At 41.3% G+C, this 17,191-nt stretch overlaps 1 protein-coding gene and 1 pseudogene across 1 annotated transcript; one reads left to right on the forward strand and one right to left on the reverse strand.

Moving 5' to 3' along the window:
• Positions 1-906: 906 nt before the first annotated feature.
• Positions 907-2,344, forward strand: LOC143613059 (putative serine/threonine-protein kinase PBL2; the record flags this gene model as incomplete). Its single annotated transcript, XM_077086881.1, has 5 exons — positions 907-1,104; positions 1,188-1,323; positions 1,447-1,583; positions 1,684-1,807; positions 1,914-2,344. Coding segments are annotated over 5 exons (963 nt in total), but the record flags the coding sequence as incomplete, so codon positions are not given.
• Positions 2,345-4,796: 2,452 nt separating this feature from the next.
• LOC143613061 (uncharacterized) lies at positions 4,797-8,934 on the reverse strand (annotated as a pseudogene).
• Positions 8,935-17,191: the final 8,257 nt, after the last annotated feature.

Genomic DNA, 17,191 nt, shown 5'->3' on the forward strand with positions numbered 1-17,191 from the left:
ACATGTGTCATGCTGAGTTGTCGACCTTTCATTTGGCAGCTGTCAACATCAGCATATTCTTATTCCTTAAAAAGATGCCTTCTGGAAGGTTGTCTGACGTGCACAATCAAGGTTGCCCTAATCCTGATTTGGATAAGGACGAGGTCGATTATGTGCATGTGTGATATGCGCCCATCCTGAGGATGCGCGAGGTCTTCTCTTTATTCTCACGCGCAGATATTTCATGCGCAGAGTGATATGCACGAGCATGTGATATGCGCCGCGCGCTGGTGCGCCGCGCGTATATGTGATGCGCGAGCATATGTGTGCCTGGGCATATGATGCCTGAGCATGTTTTGTATGCGCCATGCGCATAGGTTTTGGCTTTGTGCCTTCATAATGTGTTTATCTTGTGGGTTGACCCGCCTTGCTCGGTGTTGAGGCGGGTACATACCTCTTCATGTACATCCAAGATAATTGCTAATTATTTGATCTGTTATAAATTAACTATCGATTAAAGATAGACACACACACTAGACCTAACGGAACCCTAAGGGGCCGATTGCAGTTATGCTAAGTCTGTTAGTATTAACCGACATATCCTAGTTAAATAAGTGATTAAGAATGAAGATCTAGTTTATGTATGTGCCACGATCTAATATACAAAATTACAAATGCATCGTGATGGATCGGATTCAATGAACTATAGAAAACATGCTTTCCCTATGACAACTTCAACTTATTTTAACGCTTTATGAGATTTATAATCATTTTAGGAGGGCAGAACGATTCATACAGAAGCAGTGGCAACACACTAGTTGCGTATCCTTTACCGCTTCCACCACAACATAGCTCTACGTGCGCTTAAAATATGCCAAGTCTGAGTCCAAGGAATGGGAATATGACATTGTCCACGCATTTTAGGTGTTCACATTTTATGAGCTTTATATTGCTACTAGATATTTTTGTTCAGATGCTGTTCTAGCAGAAAGTGGTTTTGGCTATATATACAAAGGGTGGCTCAACGAAGAAACCCTCTTACCAGCAGAACCTGGTGAATCAAGAATGGCTGTTGCAATCAAGGCGCTTAACCCCATAGGTTTTCAGGGTGATAAAGAGTGGTTGGTAAGTGTTTGTTTTCATACTATATAATTATTCTTTTGTTTGTTATAGTTGTTTTATAAGTTAAAGATGTATTTAATTTGCAGACAGAAGTTAATTATCTTGGTCAACTGGATCATCCGAATCTTGTAAATCTCGTTGGTTTCTGCTGTGAAGACGGAAACAGGGTGTTGGTATACGAGTTCATGTCTCAAGGCAGCTTGGAGAATCATCTTTTCAGTCGTGCGTGTAAGTTTTCTTCTTGATGTATATGTTCCAAGTCATATGCATTTTTTATTATTCATATAATTATTACATGTTTATCTCCATGTGTCCGTGTATGCATAAATGTATGTCCCATTTTAGGGAGTGAACTGCCTCTTTCATGGGAACTTAGGATGAAGGTGGCCGTGGAAGCTGCTCGAGGGCTCTCTTTCTTGCATGATTCAGCATCGAGAGTTATATACCGCGATTTTAAATCTTCTAAAATCCTGCTAGATATGGTATGTATAGTTGTATACCCCATGATTAAATTGCATATTCACCAATATTGTTATTATGGTCTTGTTTCATATATACTCAGTTCACCTTTTGGGTTTTTAGGACTACAATGTAAAGCTATCAGATTTTGGTTTTGCAAAAGCTGGTCCAATAAGTGATGAGAGTTATTTTACAACTCAAGCCATGGGAATAGACGGTTATACCACCCCGGAGTATATAGCTACAGGTTCATTTCAATTCATTTCCTCTTGATTTGTCCATTTTTTACATAAACGGGTTCAAAAAAGTAGTAGCATAACACTTGTGATAACTAATATCACCTATGTGTACAGGGAGACTTACAAAAAAATGTGATGTGTATAGCTTTGGAATAGTATTGTTGGAACTCGTTACAGGGCGACGCGCCATTGATAATAAACGCTGTCGCGATGAACGTAACTTACTAAGCTGGGTAATGTCTCAACCGATAGAACCAAAGAAAATACACAGGATCATGGATGTAAAGTTAGAAGGTCGATACTCACGAAAGGAGGCCTTCATAGTTGCAAGTCTCGCCGGTAATTGTTGTCATCTGGACGCCATGCATCGCCCCTCTATGTCCGATGTATTATTCATTCTAGAAAAATTACTCTTGTCTACTAATGCAAAGCACCAACAAGAAGTGTCAAGAATTAATGGAGATGGTCCCAGCAGGTGTTGATTAGCGAAGATATATATGATAATGTATATAGCTCAAAAAGGGGTTTGTTGAGATTTAGCAAACTGAGCTAGAGAGAGTAAATTGACATGTTTGTTTTTTATGGCTTTTAAAAAATAGTGCTCTTGTGTGTAGACACTCTTGTTTGGCCAAGCTTCTCGTAGGTAAACAAGCTAGGATCACTGTTTCGAGGCTCCTTGTTTATGTACTTGTGAGATGAACTACGGACAGAGTTGCTCCCTAGCGACAATATTATATCCTCAGAGGAGAAAAATAAAAAAATAAAACTGATGCAACGGTATAAAAAAATGAAGATCGAATCACGTTGATTCAGTGAATACCTGTGATGAACTTCAAAATTCCCAAGTCCCAACCAAAGGTTTAGGGAAAATGAAGAGAAAATTGATAATTATTAAAATTCAAGTCTGACCTTCTTAATTACATAACCAACATATAAATAAAAGTTCTAATACGAAATGGGCCTAAAATGGGCCATGGGCCAAACACAAACCCAAAAACAAAAATATAAAAACTGCTGAAAAACAATAAAAGGCCCATAACTTTATTTAGGAGTTGTTTTTGGGCTTCGGGCAGGGGCCAAACCGCCGTAGGTGTTTGCCACAATGTGCTCCTCGTCTCAAGCTTCGATTTGATTGGTAATAGGCCTGAAACGGACCTTCGTGGACTAAGTTATGTCCGTTTTCGTGGGCCATCTTTTGTAGCGCGATCTTGGGCCTCCAGATACATAATAGCCCGGTCTTCAACACTTTGGGCCCACATCATTCCCCCTGGATAGAAAAAAATCGACCTCGAATCAGTAGCACCCGCATCATCAGAAGTGTCCCCGTAATAAGGTAGTAAATGCTTCACATTAAACACGTCAGAACAACGAATGTGACTCGGCAACTTTAGACGATAAGCATTTGAGTTTATCTTCTCCACAATTTACACGGGTCCAATCTTCTTAGATGACAATTTGTTGTAGTCCCCAACAGAAAAACGATCTTTTGTCAAAACAGCCCACACAAAATCACTTTCTTCAAATTCAACATGTCTTCGCTTTTGATCAGCAGCCTGCTTGTAATTTGAATTGGCTCGAATCAGTTTGTCATGCACATTTTTCTGAATTTCATGTAGCCCTTCAACAAAATCTTTCACCTTCTTGAGTACAGAACCAGAACCAGGAACAGGAAGTGACATCAGATCAAGGGGTCCCCGTGGCTGAGCAGAATAAACCACTTGAAAAGGACTAAACCCGGTACTTCGATTGACAACATGATTATGAACAAACTCAGCTTGACATAGCTTTTGATCCCAAGACTTCACATGATCACCCACAAGACATTGTAAAAGATTACCAAGGGACCGATTAACAACCTCCGTTTGCCCATCCGTTTGAGGGTGGTAGGCACTACTGAAGTTAAGCTGAGTGTTCACCATCTTCCATAGGCTTCGCCAAAAATGACTCAAGAAACGAGTGTCCAGATCAGAAACAATAGAAGATGGTAAACCATGCAAACGGTAGACATCCCGAAAGAATAACCGAGCCACATTAACTGCATCTGTCGTCTTCTTGCAAGAAATAAAGTGCACCATCTTAGAAAACTAATCAACCACAAATAAGATCGAATCGTTTCCCCTTTGAGTTCGTGGCAACCCCAACACAAAATCCATACTAATATCATTCCAAAGTTGTGAAGGGACAGGCAAAGGCATATAAAGACCCGCATTAGTAGCCGTGCCTTTTGAGACTTGGCAAATTCAACACCTTTTAACATAACGATCTACTTCTTTCCTCATAGTAGGCCAGAAGTAAGAAGACTGCACCAAATGTAAAGTACGATCACGACCAATATGACCCTCCCCATGTAACTCCTGAATAATTTTCAACCGAAGACTTGAGTCAGGAATACATAGCTGATTCCCTTTGAACAAAAGCCCATCATGCAAAAGAAAGTCTGATTTCTGACTCGCTTGCACATCCTGCAACACAACTGAAAAATACGGGTCATTGGTTAACTGTTCACGAATAACATCCAACCCTAGCACATTGATTCTCACGGAAACAAGCAGATTTCCCCTCCTGCTCAAGGCATCAGCAACACGGTTTGAAACACCAGTTTTGCGTTTGACCACAAAAGTAAATTTTTCAAGAAAAGCTAACCAACGCCCGTGGTTATAAGATATCTTGTCTTGCGTTCGAATATGCCTTAGACAATCATGACCAGTGAATAAAACAAACTCTTTATGAAACAAATAGTGACGCCGATGCTTTACATCTTGGACCACTGCATAAAAATCCAGGTCATAAGTACTATATCTCAACTTTGCCCCTATTAACTTCTCACTAAAATAAGCAATTGGTCGACCCCCTTGACTGAGGACCCCGCCAATCCCAACCTTCGAGACATCAGTATGAAATTCAAAAACTTGTGAAAAGTTAGGCAATACCAGAATAGGTGCGGTAGTGAGCTTTTCCTTGATAACATGAAAAGCTAACTCTGCTCTCTCTCAGTGGCGGATCCAGGATTTTTTTTCAAGGGGTGCACAATTTTTTGATGTTCCAATTTCATGGAGCCGGATATAAAAAATTCTGGCCGGTTTGACGGTTTGGGTCGGTTGATGGTTCGGTTCGGGTACGGTTTATCACATAATAAAAATACGATATTGAAATATAAAAGACATCACCATTGCAAAATAAAAAGACATCGTCATTGAAACATAAAAAAGACATCGTCATTGCAAAATAAAAACACAAAATATAAATATAATGGTCTTAACAAATTGAAAAAAGCATACCTAAAGTTGTTCCCTTCGAGTCTTCATCTTTTGAAATCGTTGCATTACATCTTCGACTGAAACTTGTTGGAGGAATTCCCTTTCTATGTAACAAATGCATGAATCGTTCATGTATCCATCACCCATCCTATTACGCAAATCAGTTTTCACAATCTTCATTGAAGAAAAACATCTTTCAACACTTGCCGTTGCAACCGGCAAAACTAATGGTAACTTTATCAAACGATAGACCAACGGATAATCAATGTGCAATCTAGTTTTCACCATCATTTTGGCAAGATCACCTACCCCATTCAAGTTGGCAAACCGCTTATCTTCTTTCATATTAGCAATATAGTGGCCAAGTTCATATATAAGCTTGTCTTTTTCATCAAAATCAAAATCATACGGATACATCTCGGCCAACTTTAACAAGTTTAGTTTATCAAAAGCACTAAAATTACAAGACGGGCTCAAAGAACTCATACACATAAGCAAGTTAGTGGTTACCTTGTTGAAACGGTTTCCAAGCTCTTGAATTTGCATGTCGAGAACCGTGTTGAAATTATTAACCACATAATGGTCACGATTGGTGATGCCGGTCTTCCTTCTTCGATTTTTTGGGTCAAAATACTCAGCTTTCATATCAACCACTTCAATATAATATTTGGCACAAAAGGACGTGACATCTTCCAAAAGCGAGTCAAAGCCTTCAAGTCGATAACTTTTTAGGCCTTCACTAGTTAACTTAACTAACTTAATAGCATTTAACATATCTTGATCTTTTTTTTGAAGTGCTTCACACAAGGTGTTAGTAACACCCAAGATGTATTTCATCAAATGTAAATAGAATACAAAACTAAAAGTTTTCATGTATAATTGAAGTCCATGTGCTTCACTTTTGTGAGCAGAAATCTCTCCCGAATTTTCTATATATTCCAGCACGTCAATAACACTAGGAAATAAAGTAAGCAAACGATGAATTGTTTTTTCATGAGAACTCCAACGTGTATCCCCGGCTCTTGCAAGTGACAATTCTTGATTCTTTCCACTCCCAGTTTCAACTTCCGGATTCAATCCCAATCTTACTCTTTGACTTTCTCTTATCAAATCTATTCGCTTACAAGATGCACCAACAACATTTACTAAATTTGACACTTCTTTATAAAATTTGAAAATTTCATGATGTTTGGTTGCAAGGGCCACAACAACAAGTTGAAGTTGATGAGCAAAACAATGAACAAAATATGCGGAAGGATTTTCTTTTAAAATCAAAGCTTTCAAACCATTAAACTCACCGGACATGTTGCTTGCACCATCATATCCTTGGCCTCTAACCCTACCAATACTCAAATTGTGGCGAGCAAATAGTTTATCAATTGCAGATTTAAGAGATAACGCGATTGTTTCCATAACATGAACAAGGCTAATAAACCACTCCTTCACAAATCCCAGTTTTATCAACATATCTTAAAACCACAGCCATTTGTTCCTTTTTAGAAATATCTCTCGATTCATCAACTAATATGGAAAATACATCATCACCAAGTTCTTCAAATATCTTCTTTAATACTTCTTCTGCAAAACAATTACAAAGTTCTTTTTGGATTGATGGAGATGTCATTTGGTTATTCCCGGGAGCGTTACTTAATAAAACTTTACAAATTTCTTCATTTAGTTCTCCAAACACTTTTAAGAACTCTATAAAATTTCCTCTATAGAGAGATTCTTCAGACTCATCATGACCACGAAAAGCTAACGAACCATTCAACAATGCCTAGTAAGTCTAGCCGAAGCATGTAATCGGATTCTATATTGTTTTTTTTGTATATCAGTTCCTTTATCAAGGGCCACATGTATATATTGAGCTTGGTTAAGTAAGTCTTCTCCCTTTTTACGTGCTTTGTTGTGAAAACTATTGCATTTACCAACATGACCACTAAATTTCTCCCGAGCCTTATTCCAACATCGCACCCCTTCACTCAAAAATGCATCGTTTTGTCCACGCTCCTTAAACAAGTAACAATGCAAGCAATACGCTTTATCTGCTTTGACACTATATTCCAACCAATTTCCAAATTCACCTGTGTACCATTCCACATTAAAGCGTCTTAATTTACTACCATAATTTGTTTGTGGAAAATCATGTCTGGTTGGTTGACATGGACCTCTAAGTAGATATGTTCGTCTTATTTCATCTTTTTGACTTGGGTGATAAGATGAAATCGGTTGCCTTTCGGAAGGATCCCATGGAAGATCATCCAAATCTACTTTTAACGGTTTACTACTTGAAGATGATGACCTAAGGTTTGATGGTTCAGTTTGAAAATATCTCTTGATATTCATATTAGTAATACCTTCAAATCAAATTCAAATAGAAAAAATCAACTATCAAAACAAATCAATAATTGCTAATAAATAACCAATCCATATAAGGACTTTCATGGCACCTGCTACATACAATACCCAATATGGCTCATGTTATTATTATAAAATTTTCATGAAATAATTGTTTGTTTGTTAGTGAACACAATCAATGAATATGTAAGAACAACACAAATAATGATACACTCAAAAGCTTCTAGTATTACTGATTTCAAATTTAAATAACTTGAAACACATGGTTGGGTTAAATAGTCTACATGTAAACATAAAAATATGGCAAAGAACATGTAGATAATATATAATTGAAAACAATATTAATATATTAATATTACAACCCGTGGAAAAGAGCCAAAGGATAGATATATGCAGCAAGTCGTTGCCGTTCGTCCTCGTGCTCTGTAGGCCTGTAGGGTAGCGGCTGATAATTTTTGCAAGTAAAACCCTAAAATATTAAAAGACATGTCTTATAAAAGGTAAAAAAAATAAATAAAAAAAAAAAACAAAAACCGGCCCAATAAAGCCTCGAACATGGGACATCACCTATAGCTTAAAGTGTTTTAACCACTCCACCACTTTTTTAGTTTAGTAGGGTGGTGCACTTCAATTTTATAAGGGGGTGCACTTCATATTTTATATATAGAGTTACACTATAATTTTGAAACTCGGGGGGTTCCCGTGAACCCCCAACTTCCTATATAAATCCGCCCCTGTTGTCCCTCTGTCCATACAAACGTCTTTCCTTTCATGCAATCTGTCATAGGGGCCATAATGGAACTGAAGTGTGGAATGAACCGCCTATAAAAAGAAGCAAGCCCATGAAAACTGCGGCTTCAGTAACGGTGGTAGGAGTTGGCCAGTTTTGAACAGCTGCAACTTTAGACTCATCCATGTATCCCATCACTTGAAATAACATACCCCAGGAACAAAACTTTAGTGGTCATGAACACACATTTCTTTGTTACGGCATAGAAATTATCTCTGCGAAGTAGGGCCAAAACCTTCCTGACATGCACGACGTGCTCACTGAAAGAAGCACTATAAATAAGAATATCATCAAAATATACCACCACAAACTTCCTAATAAAAGGCCTGATAAACTGATTCATCACACGCATAAAAGTATTAGGCGCGTTTAATAAACCAAAAGGCATTACCAACCACTCGTACAACTCTTCACGAGTCTTGAAGGTCGTTTTCCATTCATCCCCAGGTCTGAGACGAATCTGGTAATAACCACTCTTCAAATCCAACTTTGTGAAAATAGTAGCACCACTAATCTGGTCAAGCAAATCATCAAGTCGAGGAATAGGAAACCTGTACCTCACAGTAATCTTGTTGATGGCTCGACTATCAACACACATCTGCCAGGTACCATCCTTCTTTGGAGTTAACAAAGTAGGAACAGCACAAGGGCTCATACTTTCACGAACATGACCCTTAGAAATCAACACCTCAACCTGTCTACGCAACTCTTCATGCTCTCTTGGGCTCATCCTGTAATGTGGCCTATTGGTAATTGTGAACCAGGCTCCAAATCAATATGATATTGGATTTCACGCAAAGGTGGCAGCCCATCTGGCAATTCATCAGGGAAAACATTAGAAAATTCCTCAAGTAAAGGAATCATAGCTTCAGGAATCTCAACTTCCTCGGGCACCGGTTTCCCTATCAAAACAAACACATTGTCTCCCTCCACCAACTCATCTTCAAACTGACTAATAGTCAACAGGTTACCCGACTGCTTTGTGGCTAGCTGCTTGGGCTTGCTAGGAACAAGCGTTATCTTTACCCCACCAAACATGAATCTATAAGAATTGGACCGCCCGTCATGTTCTATACTTCGATCATACTCCCAAGGTCTACCCAACAACAAGTGACACGCATCCATAGGAACCACATCACACACAACATCATCTTTATATGTGGTCCCAATAGAAAAGGAAACAAGAGTTTTTTTAGAGACCGTTACCTCCCCCCCTGTAACACCCCGACCAAAGGCGGATTATACATCGGGGCGCCACATATTGTTTCATTACTCGTGACACTATTGGGTGTCAATATTTAATAAATACATTCATTCGCGCACACGCAAAGTAGACAGAAGATAACATAAAGCAACAATAATCAATATATTATAAGGCAGAATATTCGAACAACAATAATTTGTCTTGATACATTTTAATCTAGGTCCAAAAGTAAAAACGTCCTACGTGTCCACAAGCTCCAAATGTAGCTACAGCAAACCTGAACATGTGTTAAAATAAAACGTCAAACACTTGCGTGTTGGTGAGAAATCAAGTTTAATAGATAACACATAGATAACAATAAATCTGCGCGCAACACGTGTATGTCTGGTGTTTAACAAGGGTGCAATCAGATTGTGATCAAGCCTAAATAGATCATAGTTCATAGTTCAATCCGTGCTCCCAAATGAGCACAAAAACAAGAAAACATCTGTGCAAGTGTAAACAAAGAAAACCGTAAACGATAGGTCTCCCGTGTTCATATAATGGATCCATGAAAACTTCGGAATAGGCCGAACAAAGCGGTTAATGATACACACATACAAATAAACAGCCAAGTAAACGTCCTCAACACATGGGATACTGCGCGACTAAAGTTCATAAACAAGTTTAAGACTCTAAGTTTGTATGAACACATGAACATCCCAAAACATAAAAAAAATAAAAAGGGATTAGGTACGAGATTACTCACTTGATAAACGATGCGGTGTAAGATTAAGCAAGAACCAACTTTAAATAAGCACAAGTTAACCTATAAATAAGATTATTGTTTTAATGATTGGTTTTAAGTCTTGATTATAAGTTAGCATAATTAATAAGTAAATTATTATATATAATATATATATTACCGGAAAAGCAGGGCAGAACAGGGAGGAAGACGGAGGCAGAGAGGGAGGCGACAGAGAGAGCAAGGAGGAGGTTAAAGTAAGTGTTTGTGTGTGATGTGTTAGAAAGAAAATAAGATTATTATTTATAGGGAAACCCTAGGGAACACAATCCCTAGAAAAGGGGAAAAGATCTCAAAAAGCAAAAGATTCCAAAAGCAAAAGATATGGCAGCTGCAGGAAATAAGGAAAAGCTGACAGGTAACAGTAAACAGGCATGGGCGGGTCAGATAAAGGTACTGGTCAAGCATGGAAAAAGCAGATCTCAAAAGATTATGTCAGTCACTTTTCCTGCCAACCAAATGGGGTTGGTGCGCATGCTACGCCGAAAGTAACTTTTCAGACATAAGACAGGTTAGGTCAACAGCACAAAAGATAAGATATCAAAAACAAGCAAGCAAGTTAAAACAGAAGAAAGGACACAAGACAGCGCGAGAAAGCTTCGAGCGCACGCGCGGGAAGATTCGAGCGCACGCGCGAGGGCGACGGCAGACACAGAAGGTCAAGAGTGCGCGAGCGCGAAGGCAGACTGAACCAACCTTAACGCGTCGCGGGAAGAACTACATTTCTAAGCGCGCCGCGGGAAGAACTTTAATTCTAAGCGCGTCGCGAGAAGAACTATATTCCTTAGCGCGTCGCGAGAGGAACGGTATCCATAGCGCGCCGCGGGAAGAACTACCGTTCTTAGCGCGCTGCGAGAAGAACTACAATTCTTAGCGCGCTGCGAGAACAGTTCGCCTCGCGTATCGCAGGAACAACTGGTCTTCGCGCAGGCTTCCTTGTAAGGAGTCTGGCGCGTGGAGCTGCGCAGACAACCTTAGGCGGGAAGAAACAAAGGACACAAAGATAAGAGAAGGGGTTCAAGGCTTAAGGGCGGGACGGCGACAAGAGAGAAAGAAGGCGGAGAGAAGAAGAGGGACGGGACGGCGGAAAGGAAAAGAGAGGAAGAGGCGGGAAGGAAAATATTATTATTAAAAATAAAGTATAAGTATAAATAAATACTAAATCATAAAATAAAGAGATCGGATAGGGGAAACGGGTACCTGGGTCGGGTCGGATCGGGTCAGATGTCACAGTCTCCCCTACTTTAAGAAATTTCGTCCCGAAATTTATCTCGAAGTAGGTTGCGCAGAGAACAGGTGCGGGTACTTGATCTTCATTTGATCTTCCCTTTCCCATGTAAACTCGGCTCCGCGCTTGGACTCCCAGCGAACTTTCACGATAGGGATACGACTGCGCTTGGTTTGCTTAACCTTGCGATCCATAATCTCAACAGGCTTCTCAACGAAATGCATAGATTCATCAACTTGAACTTCATCAAGTGGAATGTGAAGGTTCTCGTCAGCTAAACACTTCTTGAGATTGGATACATGGAACGTTGGATGCACATTACTGAGCGCGGGCGGCAGGTCTAGTCTGTAGGCAACTTTTCCTACACGCGCGAGAATCTTAAATGGTCCAACATATCGAGGAGCAAGCTTACCTTTCTTCCCAAAGCGGACAACACCTTTCCAAGGCGACACTTTGAGGAGAACAAGATCACCAACTTGAAATTCGAGAGGCTTTCGCCTGCGATCTGCGTAACTCTTCTGTCGGCTTCTGGCAGTCAGCAGATGATCACGGATCTTGGTGATTTTATCGGTTGTCTCTTGAACAAGTTCGGGTCCTGTGATTTGAGTTTCACCCACTTCGCTCCAACAAATCGGGGAGCGGCACTTACGACCGTAAAGTGCTTCAAATGGGGCCATACCAATACTGGAATGATAGCTGTTATTATAAGAGAACTCGATCAAAGGCAGGTGCGAATCCCAATTACCTCCAAAATCAAGAACACAAGATCGGAGCATATCCTCAAGAGTTTGAATAGTTCGCTCAGACTGACCGTCAGTCTGAGGATGATATGCCGTACTCATGTCCAAGCGAGTTCCTAGCGCAGATTGGAGAGATTTCCAAAAGCGAGATATAAAACGGCCATCGCGATCGGATATGATGCTCAAAGGAGTACCATGGCGGCAGACAATCTCCTTGACATAAAGCTGCGCAAGTTGCTCAACACGGTAGTTTTCACGAATGGGCAGAAAGTGAGCAGACTTAGTCAAACGATCCACTATTACCCAAATGCTATCATGTTTGCTTGCTGTCAAAGGTAACTTGGTAATAAAGTCCATCGCTATACCTTCCCATTTCCACGTAGGAATTTCTGGTTGTTCGAGCAAACCAGATGGGCATTGGTGTTCAGCTTTTACTTTAGAACAAGTCAGGCATCTAGCTACGAACACAGCAATATCCTTCTTCATACCGGGCCACCAATAAGTAATGCGCAAATCCTTGTACATCTTATCAGCGCCGGGATGAATAGAATACCGAGATTTATGCGCTTCACTCAGGATATCAGCGCAAAGATTCTCATCAAAGGGAATCTAGATGCGATTGAGATAGCAGAGAATTCCACTCAGATTAGGGACAAAGTGCGCTTCCGCGCCACACGCTAACTCGGCGTGAAGGTTACAATTACTGATGGATGCGCGCTGCGCGTCACGAATGCGCGATTCAAGGTTGCTTTGGATCGGCGCGAAGTGAAGCTGCGTGCGCGGCAAGATACAGTTAAACTGGCTGGGTTTTCGGCTGAGCGCATCGGCTACCACATTAGCCTTACCAGGATGATACCGGATCTCACAATCGTAATCGCTGATGAGTTCGTTCCATCGGCTTTGCCTCATGTTGAGTTCCTTTTGATCAAAGATATGCTGAAGGCTTTTATGGTCAGTGTAGAGGATACACTTAGTACCATAAAGGTAGTGTCTCCAGATCTTCAAGGCAAAAACAACTGCGCCTAGTTCGAGGTCGTGAGTTGTATAATTCTTTTCATGAACCTTGAGTTGCCTTGATGCGTAAGCGATAACCTTGCCTCGTTGCATAAGAACACAACCGAGACCTTGGTTGGATGCATCGCAATACACTACAAAATCTTCATTACCCTCAGGTAGCGCAAGAACATGAGCTTCACACAACAAACGCTTGAGCGTCAGAAAGGCTTCTTCTTGCTTCGAGCCCCAAATATACGGTTTACCTTTGTGCGTTAGAGCTGTTAAAGGCAATGCGATCTTCGAGAAGTTCGAAATGAAGCGCCGGTAATAACCAGCTAAGCCCAGAAAGGAACGGATCTCGGTAGGAGTGGATGGCGTAATCCAGTTCTTGATTGCTTCAATTTTGGATGGGTCGACATGGATACCCATCTTGTTTACAACATGACCAAGAAACTGTACTTCATCAGACCAGAATTCACACTTGGAGAGCTTGGCAAAGAGCTGCTCGGTTCTAAGCTTTTGCAACACCAACCGGAGATGTTGCTCATGCTCGGCCTTGGTCTTAGAATAAATCAGAACGTCATCGATAAACACAATCACGAATTTATCCAAGAAAGGCCTACACACCCGATTCATTAGATCCATGAAAACGGCGGGTGCGTTGGTTAAACCGAAGGACATGACCAAGAATTCAAAATGGCCATAACGAGTACGAAAAGCAGTCTTCGGAACATCTTCATCGCGGATACGCAACTGGTGATAGCCAGAGCGGAGATCAATCTTGGAAAAACAAGAGGCACCTTGGAGTTGATCAAAGAGGTCGTCAATACGCGGTAAGGGATACCGGTTCTTAATGGTGAGTTTGTTCAACTCGCGGTAATCAATACACATGCGAAACGATCCATCTTTCTTTTTAACGAACAACACCGGAGCACCCCAGGGCGAAGAGCTAGGGCGAATGAATCCTTTAGCAGTCAACTCTTGAAGTTGGCTTGCCAATTCTTGCATCTCAGCGGGCGCAAGACGGTAAGGAGATTTAGCTACGGGGGAAGCACCAGGGACAAGATCAATACGAAACTCGACTTCACGAGCGGGAGGGATACCAGGAAGATCATCAGGAAAAACTTCAGGGAAATCACGCACAACAGGGATATCGCGAAGCTTCTTCTTTCCTTCATCGGGTTTGACCACATGGGCTAAAAATGCAATACACTTCTTCCGCATGAGTCTTTGGGCTTCGGCGCAAGACATAAGTTTAAGACCACTGGAGGGTTTTTCGCCGTAGATGTGAAGATCACCATTTTCTCGAGGTATGCGAATCATCTTCTTGGCGCAAATAACTTCGGCGCGATTATTCGAGAGCCAGTCCATACCAATAATAACATCAAAGCTTCCAAGAGGCATAGGGATGAGGTCGATTAGAAAATCGTTTTCGTTAAGGTTAAGCGTGCAATTTAAAACAGTTTCGCCATTAGCCAATTCAACTGAAAAATTTTCTTTTAAATCGTTGCGCGGTCGCGCAAGCTTCTGCTCAAACGCGCGAGAAATAAAACTTCTATCGGCGCCAGTATCAAAAAGCACAGAAGCATAAAATCCGTTAAGCAAAAATGTACCGTTAACTACGTCATTATTCGCTTGCGCTTGGTGCGCGGTTATGTTAAAAGCTCGTCCGCGTGTCACTTGGTTCGAAATCTGGTTCACCGGATTCGCTTGTGTGATTTGCACTTGTAGTCTCGGGCACGCGTTCCGGAAATGACTGGGATCACCGCAGTTGTAGCACGATCTGGGTCGTGGGTTTTGGTAGGTTGGTTGTGGGTTCTGCGGGTAGACTGGTGGTGTTTGCGCGATTGGGTTGGCGGGAGGGACTCTACAGAACTCGGCAGAGTGACCAACGCGGCCACATCGGTTACATTGTCGACACGGGGTTTGGGTTGGGTGGTGAAGTCTACAGGTTGGGCAAAAGGGTTGGGTTCCTGTGTAAGGTTTCTTAGGTGGCGGGGCAGGGAGTGCGGGATTGGTTAAGGCATAGTTGTGGACTATAGGGGGAGTTGGGTAGGCTGTCAGTGGGTTAGGCGTGTAAACTGGAGGTTGGTAGATGGGTTGCTGGACAATGGGCGGGCTGGTAAGCGCATAGGCTTTGCGCCTGCGCTTGAGGTTGTTACGGTTAGAGGGTTCAGGTTTGGTTTCTGTTGGTTCTGGGACAGTCTTGGTGGGTTTGGTCTTTTCTGCTCCCCGCAAGAAAAGGGTTCCTGCTCTGACATGGTTGTCGCTGAGCACAGCGGCCAACTCGATGGCGTCAGAGAGGGTTGCTGGGTTTCTGGCCCATACAGAATCTTGAATTTCCATGGGGAGACCCCCAAGGAATTTCTCTATGGCTCGGCGGGAAGGGGTAACAAGGTGAGGGACAAGCAGGCTTAGTTCATGGAAGCGCGTCGCGTACTCGCGCGCTTCACCGCTGTATTGCTTAAGATTCCAAAATTCTTCCTCCAGGCGCTTAACTTCGTTGGGAGGGCAGAATTCTCGTGTCAGAATTTCCTTGAATTCCTCCCATGTCATGCTAGAAGCAGCTTCTGCGCCACGAGCATGAGCTACTCCATTCCACCATGTAAGCGCTCTAGATTCCAGGACACTGGAAGCATATAGGGTTCGTCTGTCTGAGGGGCATTGGGTATGGAGGAAAGTGTTTTCTATTTTCTCAAGCCACTGGAGCATCACGGTGGCTCCTTCAAGTCCTGTGAACTTTGGAGGGTTACCCGCGTTAAAGGACTTAATGTTGTAACCAGAGGTGTTAGCATTGTTTTGGTTTAAGGCTTGGGCTATCGCGGCGGCCATTTCCTGGGAACGTTGCTGTGAACGTCTGCGCGAGGCTTCTCTTCTCTGAAATCGGCGAGATAGCGGAGGCATTCTATAAAAGTTTTAATTTTTTTGTTAATATCTTGGTTTTAGCGCAAAGTATCACCTCGAAAAGCTTGGTTTCGCGGAGTCAGTTACTGTCAAAAGTTAAAGTAAAATAAATGACCCTAAATGCAGACTTAATAAAGGTAACAAATTCGAATCAAGAATCGACAATTCATGTATCACCATGACTTTCCGAATTCCCAATTTAAAATGACGAGTAAACGAGTATTGGAGATTGACGATTCATGTATCACCATGACTTTTCAATCCTCAATATAAAATATACAAGAAAATGAGTATTGGAGGTTGACAATTCATGTATCACCATGACTTTTCAAGTCTCCCATCTCAGAACATAATCGTAAATGGAAATTGAAAATCAACTATTCATGTATCACCATGACTTTTCGGATTTCCAAATCCAACAAACGAATATGTAAGTAAAATCAATAAAAATCGAAATTCAGCAAAAATCGAAATATCGCGAAATAAATCATAAAATCATATACTGCGCAAGCGCGAGCATATTTATAAACAACGAGTAATTAACAATAAGCGCGCAAACATGAGATTTCTCTCATGCGCGAGAAGGGACTCTTAGGTAATCTAGGCCGTTACGTCTAACCACCTATCCTAAAGTCACGTAGCTCTGATACCAATCTGTAACACCCCGACCAAAGGCGGATTATACATCGGGGCGCCACATATTGTTTCATTACTCGTGACACTATTGGGTGTCAATATTTAATAAATACATTCATTCGCGCACACGCAAAGTAGACAGAAGATAACATAAAGCAACAATAATCAATATATTATAAGGCAGAATATTCGAACAACAATAACTTGTCTTGATACATTTTAATCTAGGTCCAAAAGTAAAAACGTCCTACGTGTCCACAAGCTCCAAATGTAGCTACAGCAAACCTGAACATGTGTTAAAATAAAACGTCAAACACTTGCGTGTTGGTGAGAAATCAAGTTTAATAGATAACACATAGATAACAATAAATCTGCGCGCAACACGTGTATGTCTGGTGTTTAACAAGGGTGCAATCAGATTGTGATCAAGCCTAAATAGATCATAGTTCATAGTTCAATCCGTGCTCCCAAATGAGCACAAAAACAAGAAAACAT

This window comes from Bidens hawaiensis, unplaced genomic scaffold (genome assembly GCF_021521415.1).
Source record: "Bidens hawaiensis isolate Kalapana, Puna unplaced genomic scaffold, B.hawaiensis_p1.1 tig00036478_1, whole genome shotgun sequence".
Taxonomy (NCBI): Eukaryota; Viridiplantae; Streptophyta; class Magnoliopsida; order Asterales; family Asteraceae; genus Bidens; species Bidens hawaiensis.